The following is a 22,406-nucleotide window of genomic DNA, read 5'->3' as shown; positions in this document are numbered from 1 at the left end:
CCTGCTGAGAGGCAGAGCATGTGTGTGTGTGTGCATTTCCAGAAACATTGACTATCATCAGTCGGCTTCATCATAAATGATGAATTTGAGCTTGCAGCTTCCTTTACCCAGGGAAGCTCATTTGCTTTCAGCTCGATTAGAGCCTGCTCCAGCACAGCAAGGGTGGCTTGGAAATGCCACCCACGCCAGGGTGTCAAAATGCCTCAGAAACCATCCGGGAGCCAAGCGGAGCCGGGAAGCCAAGCAGAGCTGGAGCAGCTTGCGTGTCTCCAGGCCATTAAAGCTCACCCCTGGGGCTGGGGAGGATGTGCAGAGCACGGATGAAACGCTGCATCCTGCCTGTCCCATCCCTGCTGGATCCGGCCCTAGGAGCTGAGGAAGTTTTCCTGCTTAGCAGGGTGGGGAGGCTTCACATCTCAGCCTTTATTTAGTTTTCAGGTGATAAAAGCGTCGCTTCCTTGCCTGGCGCGTCAGAGCAGCCAGCACCTTCAAACGCTCCACTTACTCCAGGGAATTTGCATTTCCCTGGCAGCACCAGATTTATGCAAAAATCTAGATGAAAGGCAAGGCATGCTGGTGAGTAAGCTTTCCTGGGTACTTCCTGAACAGTCAGACCCTCTCCTTCCAACCTTTTGGGATTTTGGGGAGAAGTGATGCTGACTGCAAGTTCCTCCAGCCCCAAAAACACTTGGTGATGACCACTTCACCTCCATGTTGTCCCAAGAGTGGTATCAGTCTGGAAAGGTGCTTTGAGGTTATGACATCCCACTGTTGGATTTGCTTTTCCTGGGTGCACCATTCCCTCTTGTTATGGTGTTCAGGTGGTGTTTCCTCTCTAGACAGGATGGATTTCTTCCTCATCCTGCCATTCCCCTGAGAATGTGGTCCTTCTCCTTCAGTGATCTCCAAAATCACCTGGGTGCAGTCCATCAAAGCCAGCTGGCTGTGCTGCATGACCTTCTCCTTGCTTTCCCTGACAGGATGGGAAGAGCACCAAGTATCATCATCCAACAGTGGCTCTGACATGAGCTTTTTTGCTCATGCAAATCATTGCAGTTTCCCTTCCTGAAATACCAGGGCGTTTGCTGGCTTTTACAAAGCCACCACTGGAAATCCTTCCTGTGAATGACAGGAACAGGATTGGATGACTCTTCATCTTCTGTATCAAAAGACAGTTCATTTAAGTTCAAGAAGTGCCAGGATCTGTATAGTTTGCCATCTTTTTTTAGCCTGTTTCGCCTCCAACAGTGGCTGGGAGCAGCCTTGGCATGCCAGAGCATCTCTTGTGTGACAAGTGAGGATGTGATTTAAAATCTGCTCATCTGGGCCTGCAGCAGCTGCTCCCTGCTTCTGGTGTGCAGCCCAGAAAGGGACAGGCTTGATGGTAATTGAGGAGCCCATTTCTGCAGTCCAAAACCACCAAGTCCCAAGCTGCAGCATTGTAGGGCTCCACCCCAAAGGATTTTTCAATTTTTCATCCCATTTTCCTTATTCTGAGTGTCCTGTTCCAGCAAGGTTTTTTATGCCTTGGTTAAACTTGAATCCAGTTTGAACCCCACGTGATGAAGTTGCAAGTGGGAAACTGGGTGGGAGCTGATGTGGAGAACCCAGGGGAAGAGTCATGGTGACACCCAACCACTCTGGCCATCAGACACTCAGAGAATCATGCAGTGGTTTGGGATGGAAAGGACCTTTATAAAACTTTATCTAGTTTCAACCATGCTGCCATGGACAGTGACACCTTCCATTGCAACCAGGTTGTTTAAGGCCTCATCCAGCCTGGCATTGAACATTTCCAGGGATGGGGCAGCCCCAGCTTCTGGGGACAATCTGTTTCAGTGTGTTGCCACTCCCACCATAACAAATTTCCTCCTTATGTTCAATATGAACCTGCCCTCCTTAAGTTTAAAGCTGTTGCTTTTTGTATTATCACTACAGGCCCATGTAAAAGTCTTTTTGAATCTTTTTTTTTTTCAACCTCTCTTTAATACATTGAAAGCCTGCAGTGAGGTCTCCCTGATCACCAATTCCTGAGCTGGAGAAAGAGCCACTGCCAAATCCTCACCTTTTTATGCCCATCTGAGCCCAGCTGCAAGGTGCATTTCCAAAGGGCTTTGGGTTTCAGAAGTTCTGTAGTTGGGAAAAGACCTCAAGTTGCACCAAGGGAGGTTCAGGCTGGATATCAGGAAGAGTTTCTTCACTGAAGGAGTGACTCAGCATTGGAATGGACTGCTCAGGGAACTGATGGAAAACATGCCTGAAGTGTTCAAAAATGGGTAGACATGGTAGTCAGGAATGTGGTTTGGTGGGGCAGGATGGTACTTGGTTGAAGGATGGACTTCATGAGCATGGAGATCCTTTCCAACCTGAATGATTTTTTAATTCTGTCAACAGTTCTGTTATTCTGATTTGTAGACCCTGAGCTCTCCACTGCCTTATTCTCCTTCCTCCAAGTGATAACTTGATCCTCCTTCCTCCTCCTTCCAGTTTAGTCCCCCATCTCCCATGTGGACAAGGTGCAAATCAGGCTGAGGACATGAGGCAGTGCTTTACACACCAGGCAGGCTTGGCAGAGAGAGTGGAGACATTGCTGTCCCTCCAGCAAGAACAGCTGTGACTTTCAGCATTTCATGCCCTTTGATCTTTTATTTGAAAGAAAACCACCTTCATTTGCTTTGTGAGCTCCCATGGGTGGGGGGCAGCTCGTAGCACAGCTTTGGGGTTTTGATCAGGAGTGGCAGGGCCAAGGGATTTTGTCCCTCTTGCTGAGGATGGCTGGGCCCAGGAGGGTAGGAGAGGCTGCAGGGGAACAGAAGAGGGCACAGGATCAAGCCATGTTGTAGCTATGCATCCAAAACTGGCAGCTTGGAAGTACCCACCTTTTTCCCTAGAGCTTTGTTAACGTGTTGCTTTTGCAGAGCACTTGTCCTGTGGCAACCATGGAGCTCTGCTGTGCTTTGTGCTGGAGCTAAGGAGTTTTCTGGAAGAGGGTTTTAGGGAAAAACATCTCTGCAGGACCTGAGCATGATGTGTTGTGGGGTCTTGATAACATTGCCAGACCTTGCTACATCCTACCCAGGAGCAGCCTGTTTTCCCATCTCCCTTCACTTGCTCCATGGCTTTTAATTACCCTGGCTGACACTCAACTGTGTTTCCTGCAGGACCTCTCTGTATTGTTGATACTCCTGAGGGGACATTTCTCACCTACATGGAGCATCTCTGTCCCATCCTGCTGGAAAAGGGACATCCCTGGAGGGGCTGTTTTAAGAGACAGTTTCTGCTGTTAAAGTGACAATAGCTATGGCTGGAGAGGATGAGAAGGAGACAACCCAGGGGGTTTCCTTTCAGCACTGTCCCCATGGGCTTGGTGGCTGCCTTCAGAAGTGCTTTGATGTCCTTCACACAGGAGAGGGCTGGTGGTGCTGCCACCTCCCAGCAGCCTGTTATGATCTGTGTGACCCTGTCTCCATGGGGTGAAATGTGTAAAACAAAAAGTGCAGAGCAACAGCAAGATGGTTTGGGAGGACAACCCCAAGCAGCACAGGGTCTCGATGATGGAGGAAGCTCAGAGACCCACAAACACCATCTAAGCCTTGTGCCACTGACTTGGAAGAGGTGCCTTTCTCCAGAGCTTGGCTTCTCTGGACAATCCTGACCATAGCTTGAAGCCATCAGAGATCTTTCCATGGGACACATCACAGGCAGAGCATGTTCTGTCCTGTGTTGCATGCCCAGCATGTCACAGAACACTATTTCAACATTGTCTGCAGGTCAAAATCCACCCTTTGGGTAGATTTGAGTCCCTCGGAGCCCCCTTCATCAGCAAACTTCCATCAAAGCCACCGCAGCCTGTCCGGGCTGGGGCTTGTGCAAGAGGCGCCAGTGACGCAGACAGGGCTCTGGTGGCCTTGGGTCAGGGCTCCTGGTGGCCTGACCAGGTAATGTAGGGACAACTTCCCATCAGAATCCCCCCTCTGAGGAGGGACATTGCAAATAGCAAAGTTCAGGTCTTGTGGGACAGAGGTTCAGGCTCAAACCGTACCTCAAAGGGGAGGTCATGGCAGCTCCTCCCTGCCCTTCCCAGGAGTGTGCTGCTGTTTCTCATGTTTGCCCCAAAAAACACATCATTCTGCACCCCCACCCCCAGGCTTTGCCACCTGCCACAAGTATTAAATTGGCTCAAAATACTGTGAGAAACCACAAGAAAAAAGCTGAACAGATGTTCAACTGCACCAGAGTTTCAGGGTGGGAGAGACACGTGGCAGTGGCACTTGTTGGGGGGGACCACTGGGGTCAGTTTGCCCCCAGTGTGTGTTTTGGGGCGAGGATGCTGCTTTAGGATTCTTTTCTTTCCAAAGATACTATTGGACAAGGCTTGAAGCCTGGAAATGCCCAATCACACACAGATTTGCTTTTTTTTCCCCTGATTCTTCTGGCCAAAAGAAATCCCTGAAGGATGAGGGGAGCTGGCCCCCAGTGTTTGGGGTGCCTGACTTCCCTGTGAGTTGGGCGCCGGAGCGTGGGGACCATCCATCCCCAAATGTCCAAACTTTTCACCCCTCCCCAAAAAAAATCCTCTAGGGCACACCCTCTGCAGATTTGGGAGGCAGCCAGCCCCAAGCCTGTTATTACTTTTCCCTGTGGAGTTGGCCTCTCTTCCTCCCCCTTCTTTTTTCTTTTTTTTTTTCCTCCTTTCCCTTCAAATCCAAGCCAGGAAAAACCTCTGACATCGGCACACGGCTGCAAGCTCCTCATGGCTGCTGGGGGAAGGCAGTGGAGGGAATATCCCAGACCATAAAACCAGGATCTCACTGTGAGCAGGGCCACCGGTGGCTGCCTGTGAGTTGTCCACTGCTGGGGACAGGGTGGGAGGGATGGATGGGGGACTTTGTTCAGCTGGGGGGGTTCCTTTTCCCCTCAGTGAAGAAGGTTTAGTGCCTTTTTGTGGTTTTTATGATTCTCTGGTGGCTGAATCTCTTCTGGTACAAGATGGAATTAGGTTAAAAAGCTGTCCATGGAGACCTCAAATTCGACTTGCTTGGGGGCTGCGTGAGAAGGGAAAAGCTGAAATTCCAGCTACAGGGCTGTTGAAGGGGTGCTTGAAGCATCATGTTTCCTCCAGGGCATTGCCCTGTGAGTTCTGGACAGGAGAGGCAGCCCTGACACTGGTGGCATCACAGGAATTCCAGTGTGAGCACAGGGTCCGTGTCCAGGGGTTATGAATCTGGGTGAGAGGGAAAAACAACTCCCAAAGGACCTTTGGAGACACTTTCCACTCTGTGCCTCAGCCTCTCTTCAAAGACAAAAGGTGCAAATACAAGATAAGAAAGGGTTGATCATGTTACCAGTGCCTCTGGTGCATTCCCAGCTTGCACAGTGCTGGGAAGACTTTGCTCTTCTTTTTATCTGGCTGGCTGGCTTGCTGCCTCAGTTTCCCTATTCCTCTCTCTTTCCTGGTGTCCTGAGTGCCTCCTGCTTGCAAATGCTGGCATCTTTCCCTGCTCTAAATGCTACCAAACTCTTTAAGTCCAACTGGAGCTGTAAAATCAAGGGCTGCACAGCTCTCTTTGGCAAAATTTTGTGTTAGCCAGTATTTACTGCACACCAAAAAGGATGTGGGGAAAGATGCATGACTTGGTTTATCTTGCAGGTGTGTTTTCATGGGCTGCCAAGAGCCCCCCCATCACTCTGCCTCAACACCTGTGCATTTTTAATCCTCCTTGTTGTGTTTTGCTCAGAAAACATCACGTGCAGCAAGAAAAACAACCTAAAAATTAACCCCTTGGAGGAAAAACCCCACAATGCTTCCCTGGCAGATGTTGCCAGGCACTGCTTCACTCCTGGCAGCAGGTACCCCACAGCCAGCACGGTACCCAGCATGGCTTTTCCAGGACATCCCATCTGCTCTGTCCAGCTCTGCCCCTGGAGCAGGATGTGCTGGTGCTGCTTGCACCTCTCCCCACAGATGCCGGCTCCTGCTGGGTGTTTTGTTTCCGTCGCTCTCCTCCCGGACCTTTCCTGTTTCCTTCCGTGCGGATGCAACTGGAGGAAATCTCAGCACATTGGCTGTGTCCCAGCTGCAGTCAGGCTGGGGACAGCACTGTAGCTCTCTGTGTCCTGGGATCTGTTCTCCCTGGCGGTGATGGTGATGGTGGCAGTGGTGATGCTGCTCGTGCTGGTGGAACCCAGTGTGGCAGTGGTAGTGTTGCTCATAGTGGTGGCAGCAGTGACACTGGTGGCAATGCTTGGAATGGTGGCAGTGCTGCTGCTGATGCTGGTGGCAGTGGTAGTGATGGCAGTGGTGCTCCTCCCACTGATAGCAGTGGTGACACTGCTGGCAGTGGTGGTGCTCATGGCAGTGGTGATTGTGGTGGTTGTGGTGGCAATGGAGAAGTGGTGGCGCTGCTGGTACAAACTTTACGTGTGCAGCTGAGCCTCACAGGCCTGCTCCCCGTGGTCACTCATGTCAGTGGCAATGCATGTGTGCAGAAACTTCTGCATGGTGGTAACTGGAAATACTCAGAAACTTGGATTCAGTTCTCAGGGTGATGGAAGTGCTTGTTGGGAGCAGGGAGAGCAGAACTTCATCAGCCTTAAGGGGAAAGGGCTGGTCAGTGCCTTGCTATGTGAGCTGAAAGCAGGAGAGAGGTCAAGAAAGTGTGATACAGCTGGATGTTTTGTTGGATTTCTCTGAAGATGAACTTTGAACAGGAGATGTGCTCACTCCGAGCTCGCTGTATTTATGTACGGGTGAGATACACATTGTTTGGGTGAGTGAGAGCCTTTGTTCCGAGTCCCGCTGCTAAAGCTCATGCGGAGCGACACTTTGGCTCTGCAGAGCTTCCTTTTCCTTCTCTTGGGGGTGTGCTGTGTTTAGGAAAACCTGACTCCACCATCTGTGTCCTGCTAGCCGGGTACCAGCAGCACAGCCATCAGGTCAGGCAGCTGCTCACACTCCAACCGAGCTCTTCCAGTCACCGGGTGAAGAAGATCTGACCTTTATTTTCCATCAAGTTGCCCTGAGGAAGATCAGCCTCATTCCTCTGTTGCAGGTTCAGTCCCTGGACATCTGGGATGAGGCCAAGACATTTGTAATGGCCTTGCCACACTGCAAATATTTCAGAGAGCCCTGTGATCCCCTCAGCTGTGAGGGTGTATAAGACAAGGAGATGATGGCTCAGTGGTCCCTTTCCCTAAGAGCAGCAGCCTTCACTGCTGTCTACACACACTGGTGTGTGTTCATACTGGATCTTCAGTGGGCTCTTGGCTGCAAATTCTTGTGTAAGAAGCAGAAATTTCCACAGTCATGGTGAAAAGAAAATCATAGAATCATTGAAGTTGGAAAAGATCTCTGAGATCAGTTGTTAACACTGCCAGGTCCACCACTAAACCACGTGCCACATCTATGAGCACTTCCATCTTTGAACAGTTTCAGGGATACTGATTCCACCACTTCCCTGGGCAGCCTTCTCCAATGTCTGAGCACCCTTCTAGTGAAGAAATTTTTCCTTATACCCAGTCTAAACCTCCCCTGGCAGAGCTTGAGGCTGTTTCATCTTGTCCTGTCCTTTGTTATGTGGAAGAAGAGACCAACCCCCACCTGGCTACAGCCTCCTTTCATCGAGGTTCCCCAAGACGGGTTTGAGCCTGACAGGCCAGCACTGCATTGCTGAGCATCCTCATCCAGGGCTTGTTCACTGTGTCCTCACATGCTTCCTCTACATCCCCCGGAGCGCTCAAATGAGAAGGATTTATATTCCACTTGGCAGGTTATTAATATTAGCTGAAATTCCCTTCTCCACATTGTTCTGCCACGCTTAATATGGAGATCAGCATCGCAGCCTGAACCGCCGGGGATGATTTGTGATTGAATACCCATTAGGGATTTATGGGCTTTGGGACTGAATTGCTGGGATGTGTGATTGCCAAAATACTTGAAACGCTTCCACTGGAGAGAGGAGACCTTGTGGGAAAGGAGCACTCGCTGTTCTCGTAGGCAGGCGGTTCCCACTGAGCCTCCCTTACTGGCAGCGAGCACGCCCAAGCCAATAAAAAATTGTCCAGGATCCAGAGCACCAATGGAGCATGAACTGTGTGCTGGATGATGACAGGGGGCAGCGCTGGCATTGGTGCTGGCAGCAGCTCCCAGCCCCACAGGGCTGCTCAGCAGGTGGGATTTAATCCAGGACATGGGTAAACATGGGCACAGTTTGTATTGATGTCCCTGGCAGCTGGTTAAAAGGAGGTATGAGTTTTTTTGGAGGGAGAAAAGTCACTTTTTTGATGCTTTCCCTTGTGCACCTTTGGTGCTGGTATGTCAAATCAGATTGATCATCAGGATCAGATCGAATCATTAGGACAGATGGCATTAAACACACTGGAAGCCTGAAGAGCAAAGGCATGAAAAGTAAAAGCAAAATATCCTCAATTCCTTTGTTTCACTGGGCTTTTAAGCTGATGGTGTGAGGCAATTCCTACTTTGCATCAGCTCTTCCCTTGCCCCACAGCAGGCAACTGTGGCTGCCCATCTCTCCCACCTCCCATCCCTTTTTGTGGTTGTGCTGGCCAGCAGATTGGCAGCTGGACATGTAGAGCCACACAGCCAAAACCAGCCCAGAATTACCCTCCAGAAATAACAAATTGGTTCTTACCCAGCCATGGTGAGATCGTCTTGGGAAGAAGCAGACCCCACAGACAAAGTTATAGGTGGGTTCATCACTGAAAAAGCACGGTGAACACTGGGGGAAGCAGGTTTCCCAGCCCATCTTGCAGGATGATTGCAAGCTTTGAGCAAAAATTCTACCTGCTGTGGTCCAGGTGGGGAGGATCAGCTACCCTGGGGGGTTCAGCATCATCTGTGGGCTGAGCTGCTCTGAATCACACCTAAAATGCTGCAGAGAGGCAGCCCTCACCTCACTCCCATGCCTCAGCCAAGGTCCCAGCCTCCATCAGCTGCTAAACTCTGATTTCTCAATGGGGACTGGAAAGTCATCCTCCCTGAATGTCCCACTCATGCCCTGCAGCCCAGGCAGGGTTTGAACTTTGCAGAACATCCTTGCAGGAGTCTGGGATAGCATTATCCCCTTCTTTATGGGCAAAAAAGTGTGAAGTCAGGTGTGATAGAAAATGGTTGTTGGGAAGAGTCTGTGATTTTAGCAGCCAAACTGGGCACATTCAGCAGAGCAGTTCTGCTTCCCCTGACACCTCACCTGGCTTTTTTCCTGTTGCTATTTAACTTCTTCATTCCTTGGTACCACTGGAGAAGCAGGAGGTGTTAAACACATTGTAAATGATGCTCAGGCCTGGACAAACCCATTGTCAGCACCCAGGTGCTGTTATGAGCTGGTCAGGGCTCAGCTCATCTCCCTGCTCCCACCTTGTCTCATTGCATAAGGGTTAAACAATCCAGAGGGGAAAGTTTCTGGCTGCTATGAGGAGAGCTAAAGGGGTGCCTGCTGGCCTGGCTCGGGTTACTTATGTGCTTATGGTCTATTTTGAGGCTCTGGCCACCCAGCACTAAGCAGCCACTGACCTGGGGAAGGACCAGCTTCAAAACAAGAGTCCAGTGGGGAACAACCTGGGGAGGCTCTGGCTGGGTTTCCCTAAGCTCTGAGTGGGGCTGGCAGAGCCCTTGCCTCCCTGCTGGGCCCATCATCTCATGGATTTGAGTATTTACACAGTGGGAGTTGATTTTCTTTCTTAATTCTTCCCACTGCCATCCTTGAAAGCAAAGATGCCACGGGTGGAGGGGCCAGGCTCCGTTACTGGGAGCGATGTGCCGGCGGTGTGGGAATGTGGATGAGCAGGCAGGGAGACACATCCATCACCAACCCTGGCAAAACCACACACACACAACCCCCTCCTTGCCCCCCCCCTCCCCAAGATAGCTCATTTGCAGGCAGCTTAATTCTCCTAAGAGCATTAGAGGTGCATTTAGTGGACATGAGCCCAGCGCCAGGAGCATGTGGCCGATTAGCAGCAGCGGCAGCTGGTTTCGGGCACAGCGTGCATTTGGGGTGGAGATACTCAACGTGCTTTTTGGGGACACAAAGGTGAGGTCTGAGGGGGTCTGGATGGGTGTCAGGGGGGTCAGCTGGCATGAATTGGGTGCTTAATTCCACCAGCAGGTGCAGGTGTTGGGTGGTATATGGGAGCAAGACCTTCCCTGCCATGTGCTTTCTGTTCTGCAGGTGAAATGTGAGTTGCCCTTTCTGGCTTTCCAGTGCCATTTCAGCTCTCCAGACGATATTTCAGCTTTAGCTTTAAATACCACCTCACTTTCTAATTTGTGATCTCCTGTTAAGATGAGAATGGTCAGGGATGCTCACAGGGGATGTAGAAAGTGAGGGGTGCTCACACCAGCCAGGGGCTTCCTTGGGGAGGAGCACACTCTCAGCACAGCATTTCCCTTTCTCTCCCCCACAGCCTCGCTCTGCACTGGGATTTATGGAGGTGCTGAGGAGCAGCTGTGAGCCCCACAACCGCCGGCAGCCCGCCCTGTGAAGCAGCAGCCCCCGGCCGCCTCTCCTCGTCCCGCCCAGCACCCCGACCCTCCGACTCAACCATTCAAGGCTCCCGTGCATGGATCGCCCCAGCGAGGCACCGCTGCCCGACGCCGCCGACGCCGCCCCGTAGGCTCCCGGCCCCCCGTGCCGCCCCCAAGTACTCCACATACCCCGATGGGGTAACGTGACGGGGGTCACCTCCCGCCACCACCAAGCACCCCCATATGCAGAGGCCTTTCTAGAGCGCCCGGGAGCGCGCGGCACCGGAGGCAGCAGCCGCTTGCCGTCACACACACACACACAGAGGACGCCAACACTACAGCAAAGGGATTTTTTTTTAATTATTATTATTATTATTTCATTAATATTATTTTTTTCCCCCCATCTGGCTTTTTTTTTTTCCCCCTGGGAGGCTTGTGGTGTGTCAAGGAAGCTGGTGCGCTCCCAGGAGTTGGGATTATTTGCACAACGTCTGTATATTGAGTTCTCGATCCTCTTTTATTTTTATTTTTGAAGCACAGAGGGGTCGTTGGGTTTTTGTTTGGTTTTGGTTTTTTTTGCCCCTCCACACCACTCTTTTCTTGGGTTTGTCCCCTGCCACTGTCAGCACCACCTCACCTTCCCACTGTCCCCACCATGGCCCGGATGAACCGCCCTGCACCTGTGGAGGTCTGCTACAAAAACATGAGGTTCCTCATCACCCACAACCCCACCAATGCCACGCTCAGCACCTTTTTGGAGGTAAGGAGGAGAGATTGGAAGGTGTGGGCCAGGGTCCAATTGCATATTTTGGGGATAAAAGCCAATGTCAATGAGAGGGCATCACATCCCCTTTGGTACCACAGCCCCTGGTGGCATCCTGGGGCAGTGGATCCAATCATTGCCAGCTTTTTGGAATGGGATGATTTTCAGCACCCCAAGTGTGATGTTTGGGCACAGTAGAGATGGAGCAGAGTTTCCCCATTCCTGTTGCATCCCTTGCCAGCTCCACTAGCACATCATGTCACAGGGTTTTGGAGTGATGCACATGGGTGCACACAATCTGCTCTGTCCCTCCCAGCACCTCAATAATGGCTTTTGATCCCAAATATCCCAGGGTATTTCCAGTGCCTAGAGTGTGTTGGGTAGTGCTGGAGAGCTTGTTGTTGAAGAGCCAGCACTGGTAGCAGCTGTGTGAGTGCCACTGCCTCAGGGTGGCTGTGAAGGTGGCTGTGATTTGGGGACAGTCACCCCATACTCGCTGCAGAGGGCGATGGGGACCACACTAGTGGGAAGGGAGAAAAATTCCCCTTTTCTCCAACCTCTTAGACTTTTGGCCAGGCTGCTGAGCATGTGGGGCTCACCACGGTCTGGTGAGCGGCCGTGGGGAACAAAGGAGGTGGATCACTGGGGATGATCTCATGGTTCCCGGCGAGGCCGGCGCACCGGGCGCGTAATCCGGGGGCAATCCTCGCGCCGGGCACTGAGCCATGCTGGAAGCATCCCAAGGCCCACGCCTGAGCCTGCAGCGGGTTGGAGCGATGATGGGATACAGCAGCGAGGTGGAGAAGGAGCCCCTGAGCCATCTGTGAGATGCTGAGCTCGGCTGGCAGGGCATGCTGCGACTCCCACACTGCTGCCTCCATGCATTTCTGCACCAGGAGTGTGACCTCAGCAGGCACAAACAATTTCTCCTTCAGAGGACTGGCACCCATGTCAGGGATGTTTCTTTGCCTGAGGTATAAAATCCCTGCTGATGAGGCTGTCAGGGCTTAAAAATAAATGGCCCCATTGGTACTCGTGACTCTGAGGAGTCATGAAGATGCTGCTTAAAAATCCTACAAGGCCACGTGGCTTCATTGTCCTGGGATTTCATGTTTCCTTGTGCCTGCCAGGGATGGACCATGAGTCAAGGGTTCAGAGAAGGGCCACAGCACCGTTTAAGGGTCCACACTGCTCCACATGGTCATAGCAGGGCTTGGATGTGTCAGGGTTAAGTGGGGTGCATTTGGCAGGGTCTGTTCAGACCCCTCCTTCTCCTTCCCTCCCCAGGACCTGAAGAAGTACGGTGCCACCACGGTCGTGCGAGTGTGTGAAGTGACCTATGACAAGACCCCCCTGGAGAAGGACGGCATCACTGTCATGGTAGGTGGGCAGCAGGATGGGCACCAAGGGGCTGCCCCAACACCACCCATAAAAATCTCATCCCCTGGGGCTGTTAAACACCCTGGCAGCCCAGTAGAGCATCACACTGAGGCAGGAGCAGAGCTGGAAGCCCAGCTGAGCTGAGCTGAGGCTGGTGCTTTAAAAAGAGCCGTGCTGCCCACGCAGCCGAAACTGTGACTCACTGGCTGAGTCGGCAGCTGCCTCCCTGCCTGTTGCTCAGGCTCTGAAGCATCCAGGGATGAGAGCTCCTGATCCCACGAGGAAGATGCACGTGGTTCCCGTTCCCCCCGGCGTTATCTTATCCTGGGGGGTGCTGTGAGCTCTTCCAGCAGCTGGTTGGTGCAGCTGGGGGGGATGAAAGGAGCAGGCAGCAAGCTGGGAAAGGCAGAGCACGCAGCTGCCTGGGCTGTATCTTGGCTGATAGGTAATTGAAGATGATGTCAGATGTGATAGCCCTGCCAGGGAGTTCAGCTCCAGCTGGGAAGTGAGGCTCTGCTTATTATTTAGGGAAGGGTTTGGAAATGCCTTGTGTCTCCTGGGGTGGTCGTCTGTGTGTAGGACCTCTTAATATAGCTCTGTCTGTATAATGTATATCCTAGAGAGAGAGGAGGCTCTTAGATCCTCAGGGATATGGGTGGATAATCCCATGGCTCTCTAGATACAGATCCTCCAGATGCAGATGTCTCTAGATAGAGATGCAGTCTGTGTCTCTACTGGATGTATCTTGGAAATATCACTGTATCCTGCATATATGAATCTGTATGTTTGAGATCATATCTGCTCACTTACACACCAAATTCTGCATTTTACCCCATTTCTAACTGGAGCCTCCAGTCTGAGTTCCTATATCTAGGATATATCTACCTCTTTACATCTCTTACATCTCTCTTATGTGGAGAGATACATATCTAGGATGTGTTTTGTATAGAGAGTTAGAGAAACTATACAGGACACTGTATAGAAACTAAATAGCTTCTATATCAACATTTCTATAACCATACAGAAACTATATAAGGCAAATCAAGAGATATCTATAATCTGGTTTTCTATAGATAGATGTATCTCTGCAGATACAGAAATATCTCTATAATTATATCAAATCTCTGTATACTTTTGAGATATCATGGTATATATTTTTATTTGATATACACAGTTTGGTATATTTTTATCTGTATCCTCATTTATTTATCTGTATCCTCATAGATATATCTGGCATATAAATATATCTTGATGCACAAGTCTGATGAGGAACAGCTGAGGGTTTTTAGCCTGGAGAAAAGGAGACTTGGGGAAGATCTTTCCTCTCTAAAACTCCCTTAAAGGAGGTTGTAGCCAGGTGGGGGTTGCTACCTGTCAGGTAGCGAGCAACAAGACAGGAGGAAATGACATTTAGTTGCTCCATGGGAGGTTTAGATTAGATATTAGAAAAAATTTCTTCACTGAAAAGGTTGTCAAACATTGAAACAGCCTGCCCAGGGAAGTGGTGGAGTCACCATCCCTGGAGGGGTTTAGAAGAGCTGTAGATGTGGCACTTGGAGACACGGTTTAGTGGTGGCCTTGCCAGTGCTGGGGTAACAGTTGGACTTGACAATCTTAGAGGGCTTTTCCAACCTAAACAATTCTATGCTTCTATATATAGACCATATATAGGTCTGTATATGGAGAAGTGAAGGCTCTGGGGAGACCTTAAAGCCCCTTCCAGTCCCTAAAGGGGCTGCAGGGGAGCTGGACTATTTACACAGGCATGTAGTGATAGACCAAGGGGCAATGTCTTTCAACTGACAGAGAGCAGATTTAGAGGAGACATAAGGAAAAAGGTTTTTATCATGAGAGTGGTGAGACACTGGCACAGGTTGCCCAGAGAAGTTGAGGCTGCCCCATCTCTGGAAGTGTTCGTGGCCAGGTTGCAGCAAGCTGGGGTAGTGGAAGGTGTCCCTGCCATGGCAAGGTTTGGACTAGATGATATTTGAAGGTGCTTTCCATCCCAAACCATTCCATCAGGGGGTGATTCTGTCATCCCTGGTGTGAGCCCCTGACCTGCACTCATGGCTGCAGGAAGGACATGGCCCTGCAGGAGGAGATGGCCTTGCAGGACAGGCACAGGCCAGCCAGGGGGGCTGGCTCAAACACTGCAAATACCCTGAAGCCCAGAGTGCTCCTTTGCTATCAAATCCCAACAGAAATCTCACCACCTGTTCAAACACTGAAGTGAAGCAGCTTATTTTGCCATCTCACACCAAGGGTGACTCCAGCACAGCAGCTTAGTGACTCACTCCTCAAAATCTAGGATTAGGGCCCAGTACCCCCCACCCTTCAGGGCTCACCAAGCCACATCCTCTCAAGGGATGCTTCCCTTCCTGTCTCTCTCTGCCAGTGCTGCGTAGCCAGTGGCCGTGCTCCTCCTGACAAATCTGTTTTGGGAAAGAAATCCCCATTTTGGGACACTTAACCCTTGTAACTGAGCCCAGGGCTGAGGAATATCAAATGCAGAATCCATTTGACCAACTTCCTCACCATGCTCCAATTTTGAACCCCTGCAATTTGAGGATGAAGCTCAGAAGGAGATGGGATTTTTTTGTTTTCATCCCTAAATGGCCTTTTCTGAAGGATGGTATTTGAATGGCCCCATTTGGAGTGATCTCCCTTCCTTTGACTCTCTCTCTAGGGCTGTGTTAGTGGGTCCCCAGACCATTCTTTTGGTGTTCCCCTCCATGTGTTGCAGGAAGCTGAATTTCAGCACCTCATCAAGCTCTGAGATTTCAACCTTCAATCCACCTTTGCTCAAATCCCCTGCAGTGTGCTCCCAAATTCTGGAATTAGGAGCTGGCAGGAAAGAGGATGGGAACTGCATCACCCCAAAGCTCAGTGAGCTCATCTGGATGGGGATGGAGCATGAGGTGGCCATCCTGGTCTGCAGAAGCAGGAGGTCATGGGGACCATGCTGCAGATCCTACAGGTGCTCCTGTAGGCTGAACGTGTCCATAGGAGGCCAGAGGACTCCAGACCCAGATTTGTGTGGCTTCAAACCCTGAGCCAAAGCAGCCAGGGAATTCCTGTATGCCAGATGATGCCACAAAACCACTGTATCCCCACAGAGCTACGCTGTGAGCCCAGTTCTGGCACTCTTCTACCTCCTTGCAGCTGAGGCCCCAAACACCATCACCCCGAGTGAAAAACAGCCCCTGAAAGGTTTTCCCCAGAGACTTGACAACATTTCTCTCTTCCCAACCTTGCAGGATTGGCCATTTGATGATGGAGCACCTCCTCCCAGCAAGATTGTGGAAGATTGGCTCAACTTGTTGAAGACCAAGTTCTGCGAGGACCCCGGGTGCTGCGTGGCCGTGCACTGCGTGGCCGGCCTGGGGCGGTGAGTCCGAGCCCAGCACCTCAGCTGCCAGCCCTCATGAATGCAGCAGAGGGAAAACCATGCCAGCTCTCCTCTTCCCCTTCCCTAGCCCTGCTCTGAGCAGGGTTTTGTCCCAGCTGCCACCTCCCCAGGAAGGAGGAGAGGGACAACCATGCCAGTACTCCTCCTTCCTTTTCCCAGTCCCTCTTCGAGCATGGTTTTGTGAAACCTTAGTGGGAATAGGTGTTGATGGCAGGGGATTTTCTACCTGACCTTCTCCTCAAATTTTAAATGATGGATATCAGCCTCTGGGCTGTGTGACTGGGGAGTGACAGCCACTGCTTCTGCCTTTCAGTGCTCCCGTCCTTGTCGCGCTGGCCTTGATCGAGAGTGGGATGAAGTATGAAGATGCCATCCAGTTCATCCGACAGTAAGTGGAGCAGTGTTGGGGTGTTAGGGCAGAAAGTCCCTCTCTGAGGGGATGGAGACATCTGGCATGTCCCAGGGTGTGGTTTTTTTGGTGACACCGGGGTTGCTTTTCTCTCCTTTGGGAGTGGGAAAACAATGCATTGGCATGGAGCATCCCTGAGGGGCTTTTGGCATGTCCTGGGACTCAAAGGGTGGATGAGCAAGGAAAGCTGCTGGGCTCAGTGCCTGTCTCCATCCCTAGAGGGTGCACCTGGCTTCAGCCTCCAAAATCCCTTCCTGCTCCAGGCAGGGGAGCTCAGCCCCCCAAAAAGAGTGGTTTGGGGTGGGAGGGATCTCATGCCACACCTCTGACTCTTCTGGCATTTCTCTGTCCCTGCAGGAAGCGCAGAGGAGCCATCAACAGCAAGCAGCTGACGTACTTGGAAAAATACCGACCAAAGCAGAGACTCCGATTTAAGGACCCTCATAACCACAAGAACAAATGCTGCATCATGTAACCTCAATGACCTCTTGCCAAAATCCGTGCACAGACCCCCAGGCACTCGCACACATCCCACCCCTCACCTCCTGGCCCAGCCCTGCACTCCCCACGTGCTGTCCCTCTGCCAGGGCTGGGCTGGGGACATGGAGCATCTCCAGTGTGTTCCAGCACTCACAGCACACTCGTCTTGCTGGATCCCCAAAAAAGGCTGCTCTCTCCAGCTGCAGCCCCAAGGAGGGAAGGCAGCACTGCCCTTAGACTCTTGGTGTTAGCAGGCAATGAGCTCGTGTGACTGTTCTTCATCACCATCCTCCTCCCCCCTTTCCCCTCCCATTGCACTGAGAGGGGTGGGCAAAGGGTGCTTGGTTTGGGGTGATGCAGGCAGGGCTCTGCTAGCTGAGAAGGGATGGGGTGCAGAAGGGCCAGAGCATCCCCAGAAAAGCCTTTCCCCACCTCTTCCCCATAAATAAGGGCTGCAGCAGCAGGGATGGAGGTGGGGATGGCACAGTGGCCTCGGGGGGAAAGGTGGTGATAGCAGGGAGAGGTGACAGGGGCTCTCAGCTCAGTGACCCTTGTGAGCAGGGGAAGGGCTGAGCTAAGACCCCCAGCACCATTCCCTTTCTCCTGGCCCCTCTGTCAGCTCACCACCTCCCTGTTGCCTCAATGCCAGCCAGGATGCTGCAGATGGGGCTTGCTGGGAACTTGCTCCAGTGAAGGCAGAACTGCTGGGAACCTCAGGGACCACAGCAGGGCTTGGAGGCACTCAGCTTTGCTGGGGTGCTGGATCAGCACTGGGTCCCCCAAAGTGTGGGGTGCTCTTATTTACAGCTTCCAAATTCAGTGCCCAGGGTGGTGGGTTCTCTGCTGCCCTGTCCCCACCCCTGAGCTGTGGCACAAACCCCAATTCTGGCTGCAGTGCCCTGGGACACAGTGTGCCTCTCAAGGCACATCCGTGTCCTCCACCACCACTGCATTTGCTGGCCAAGGGGCTGGGCTGCAGCTCTCCTAGGGCATTTGGGGTGTTCCTGGCAAGAGCACATCACCTAATTTTGCACCTGCCTTTTCCATATCTGTACCAAGGCACCTGGCACACACCCAGCTGGGGTGGGCTCAGAGCTGCCCCTGAGCTGGGACATGAAACATCTCTCAACTTTCTGCCTTTGAACGCTTGCAGCAGCTGGAGCAGTGGGCACGTAGGGGGTGTGGGGGTGGGTTTTTTTCTTTAAATGAGGATAACAAGAAATTTGCTAATTAAAGGAAAAAAAAAAACTTTAAAAAATACCCTGTTTGTCTTCCACACATCCTCTGGCCATTCTTTCTCCTGTCACTGCCCAGTAGAGCCCAGGAGGTGACCCATGGTCCCCCAGACTGATCCCCAGCACTGTGTCACAGCTGGCTGCCATCCACTACCACCAGGACACACATGTGGCCCAGGGGATGCTCCAGGTGTCCTTGGGGCCCACTGCTGCTCACACCTCAGCTGCAGAGGATCACAGTTGTTGGGACAAGGAGGGCTGATCTTTCTTCCACCTCTTGGGGTTTTAGGCTGGGCAGCTTGAGATGCCCTCAGTGTCCTGTTGACCCTGAGTTGGGTCTCTCCAAAGGTTTGTGTGCCTCCCAAAATGTAGATATTCAGAGACATTGGCTTCAGGGCATTCATCTCTTGGGACAGGTGGTGAGGAAGGCTGGTTAGACACCTTCAGTACCTGCAGGAGGCTGGGGCCTGCTTTGTACCACCACATGGGTGAGCAGCTGAGGTGTTTGGAGCTGTTTCCAGCACCACTTCACCGGTCCTGATAGAGGCCAATCCCACTGCAGGGCAGGGAAGGCCATCCTTTGGGATAAGCTGTGGTGCTGAGTGAGCTGGGGACCCTGCACATGTGGCCCTGGAGTTGTCACACCCCACACCTTGGGCCTGTCCAACATTGTGGGTCAGCCCTTAATCCCTTGAGTTTCTCCTGCTCTATCCCAGGCTGTTGGTTCCCATGACTCATGGAGAAGGCTAAAGGGTCAGTGTTGATTGGGAATAGTGTGGATTGGGCTGATAAAAAGGCCTGACCCTGCATTAGAGCACCCTGCTGGCTGGGTCACCATCCCCTTCCTGCTTAGGTCTGTCCTCCTGCTGCTAAAATAGGCGCTGCTCCTTCCCCAGGGACATAGGAGGTGGTTTGGCATTGTGGTGGTGACAGCCCCAGTCCCTGCTAGCCAGGAAACCTCCCTATCCCATGCCCTTCCTTGTGGGAACTGTTGCTTTATGGGCCTGCAGACCTTTCTGTCCTGGCAAGATGAGTTTTCCTCACCCATGCTCATGGCAGCATCACCTGGAACGTTGCCCGGGGCAGGAGGTCCTGGGATTCAGCCACGATGCCTTTGAGCTGGACTCAGGCTGGGGACAGAGGGATTTGAATTCAGCCTCCTTTGGCCAGTCTTGAGCAAGACTTCACTTAGGTCTCAGCCTGGGTGGAACATGAGGGGGACAGGCTTTGCTTTATGTAGCATCAACCCAATCACCTTAAAATTAGGGAGCTTCTGGTATAAAAGCAGTCCTTGATCTGGCCATGTGGCCAAATCCTGAGGGCATCTGGCTGGCAGGGTGGCATCTTGATCCTCCTCAGTTTATGATTCACTAAAAAAAACGACAAAAACCAACAAATCATGCTGATTTAATTGTCCTAGATATTTTTCCTTTTTTTTTGTTTTCATGGATATCTCCCCCTTAACCCTAAAATGGGCTGCTTCCATGGAAAGGATACCTTGGCAGCCCAAGAGCTGCTGTTTTGCATGAAGGGCTGAATTCAAAAGTTTCTCTGGGCTGGACTGCCAAATATTTAGGATTTTTTTTTTTTAATACGGACTTGGGCTCCTTCCTCTGAGGTACCAGCTCCTCGATGTTTCAGCCTAGAGAAGGTTACAGAAGCAACAGACTGGGGAAATTGAGAGGTCTTCCAAGGGGGGTTTGGGTTAGAAATCTCAAAGAGCTCAAAAGTCTTGAGACAGTTTGGCAAGGGGGAAGGTTGAAACTCAGTAGACAACACCAGACAAGGGTTCATGGTTTGGGCTGCTCTTGGGTTCTCTCCTTGTGCACTAATCCTCATTTCACCTCAAATGCCAAGATGCTGAAAGGAGAGCCTTAAAAACCTGATGTATTTGCCAACACTGTCACTGCTCCAGTTGTTTCCATCGAATCCTGGCAGATGTCACAGGGAGCAGACACCCCCATGGCTTTGGCTACAAACCAGCCACCTCATCCTGCCCTTTTCTCCAGAAGCAAAGGCTCAAACTGGGTTTTAATCATTTCTCACCCCTATCCCCCCCTTATCCACCTCCTCACCTTCCGTGGAATTCCCACAATTTGCAGGGACAAGGCTCCAAATTGGTGCAAGAACTTTAGAGACCCAAGGGATGGCAAAGCAGAGGTGGCCCAACATCAAACAAAGAGCCTGCAGCCTTTACCCAGGAGTCAGTCATGTCTGAGCCTCATGTGAGGGAATAAATCTGAGCAGGAATTGTAGCTGTGTCCTCTCACCAGTGGCACACAGCACACATATGGCCTCAAATATCCCTTCTGTTGTTTGTTTTCCAGTCAGATGGAGCACGTGGAGGGGGTGGGATGGTGGGAAGGCAGGAAATGTGGCCATCACGAATGTCCAGCTCTTAATTTCAGAAAGTTCTGGTGACACACGTGTAAAGACTTCACATTTGTAAATTGATATTATGAGTCTTGCAGTAAGGCTGACACTGTGGTGCTTGGGCTGGGAGCTTCAGAGGTTTATGTGGAACAGATTTCCCGAGAAAGCAGAGTCTGGCTCTACCCACAACAGAACGAGTCGTTTCCTTTTTTATTTTTTTTCATTGGGTTTGTTTGGTTTTTATTAGTCCCAGTGGGAAAGCTCACAGGGAGATTCGTGACTTCCATGCAGTTTCCAAGGTCTTGGAGCTATTTTGCTGCCAGCACGCTGGGTAGGTGCAGCTTGGCGGGTGGCTTTGGATGGGATTCTGTCTGGTGGGAGACAAATGTGGCTGGTTCTTGGCACAGAGGGGAGTCCTGGGCCGGCCTCTTGCAGACATTCCCGGGGAGGGGGCGTTCCTCTGCTTCCCTTCAGACTATGATCTCCCAATGAACTCTCCACTTCCCTGCTGTTCCTTTCTGTGCAACAAAGAACTGCATATTTTCCTTTTTAACCCCCTGAGCAACCATAGCAGTGTGTAGATTAAGCCCAGATGACTTTTTTTTTTGGTTGAGTTTTTTGGGGGTTTTTTTTGGGATTTTTTTTTTTTTTTGGTCTGAGCCATAGCTAAATTATTGTACCCAATGCTTTTTGTATCAGATGGCATCACTTTGAATATGCAGATGAGGTATAGGATCTTGACACTTTATAACCTTTTTAAAAAGAAACTTGTCTGTTTACTTAATGTCTTGTGTAAAAAGGAAAAAAAAATGTATGCCTTCGGTAATCACTTTTTTTTTTGGTTTTTTGAGTTTTATGAAATTACAGTGGTTACACTCCAGCAGCAAAATAAAAAAGCGTTCACTGTTTTGTACATCCCTGTGTGCCTGGTGCTGCTAATGGGAATTATCAGGATGTGGGAGGCAAAGGCAGAGCTGAACTCTGGCCAAGGGTGGAAGTGTATGGGGGAGTTTGTTCTGGCTGGAGAAGAGAGGGCTTCAGGAAGGCCTTAGAGCACCTTCAGTGCTACAAGAGAACTGGAGAGAGAATTTGCAAGGGCTTAGGGTGACAGGACAACAGGGAATGGCTTCAGACTGACAGAGGATGGGTTTAGAAAAAGAAATTCTTGCCTGTGAGGGTGGTGAGGTCCTGGCACAGGTTGCCCAGAGAAGCTGTGGCTGCCCCATCCCTGGAAGTATTTAAGGCCAGCTTAGATGGGGTTTGGAATAACCTGATCTAGGGAAAAGTTTCCCTGGCCGTGGTGGGGCAGTTGGAACCCTATGATCTTGAAGATCCCTTCCAACCCAAACCATTCCATGATTTTTTATCCAGTAGATCCTAACCTTGACTGGACACCCTGGAGTACACCCAGAGGACACACTACACACACCTCACCTGATCTCATGAAATCAGTTGGGTTTTTAACTCTGCTACCCATGACCAAGGAAGGCAAAGACCAATCTCCATGGAGGCTGAGGAGTTGGAGCTTGCACAAACAGGCTGGTAAGCAGGGAAAGCTGACACAAAGTTGTGTGAGCTCCCAAGTGGGGGTTGCATGGAAGAATGGGGAGGAAACTCCCTTTGTGTTGCTCTAGGTTAAGGAAGGATTTTAAGCCAGATGCCAGCTGGGAAGGAGATGGAGGTGAAGCAGGGTGGCGTGGCCAGAGCTGTCCTTGGATTCCCCCAGCACTTCCCAAGTGCTTGGCACGGCAGATCCTTATCTCCTGCAGGCTTTGAACCGCAGCTGCAAGGGGCACTGCCTCCTCCTTGTGCAAGAAGCAACTGGGCCTTCCAGCAGCCTAATTGCTGCCTCTCTTCTCAAGCAGGAGGGC

At 51.3% G+C, this 22,406-nt stretch overlaps 1 protein-coding gene across 3 annotated transcripts in view; it reads left to right on the top strand.

Moving 5' to 3' along the window:
* PTP4A3 (protein tyrosine phosphatase 4A3) overlaps positions 1-21,448 on the top strand; it is a 41,997-nt gene extending 20,549 nt beyond the window's left edge. For all 3 annotated transcript variants that reach the window (XM_054647576.2, XM_077189490.1, XM_077189479.1), the window contains exons 2-6: positions 10,426-11,246; positions 12,537-12,629; positions 15,887-16,017; positions 16,352-16,426; positions 16,805-21,448. In XM_054647576.2, the coding sequence (XP_054503551.1) occupies positions 11,142-11,246; positions 12,537-12,629; positions 15,887-16,017; positions 16,352-16,426; positions 16,805-16,922 (522 nt within the window). In that variant the 5' untranslated portion in view covers positions 10,426-11,141 and the 3' untranslated portion in view covers positions 16,923-21,448. The remainder of the gene's footprint in view (positions 1-10,425; positions 11,247-12,536; positions 12,630-15,886; positions 16,018-16,351; positions 16,427-16,804) is intronic.
* Positions 21,449-22,406: the final 958 nt, after the last annotated feature.

The sequence above is a fragment of the Agelaius phoeniceus genome, chromosome 1 (genome assembly GCF_051311805.1).
Source record: "Agelaius phoeniceus isolate bAgePho1 chromosome 1, bAgePho1.hap1, whole genome shotgun sequence".
Taxonomy (NCBI): domain Eukaryota; kingdom Metazoa; phylum Chordata; class Aves; order Passeriformes; family Icteridae; genus Agelaius; species Agelaius phoeniceus.
This window is presented reverse-complemented; position numbering and strand designations above follow the sequence as displayed.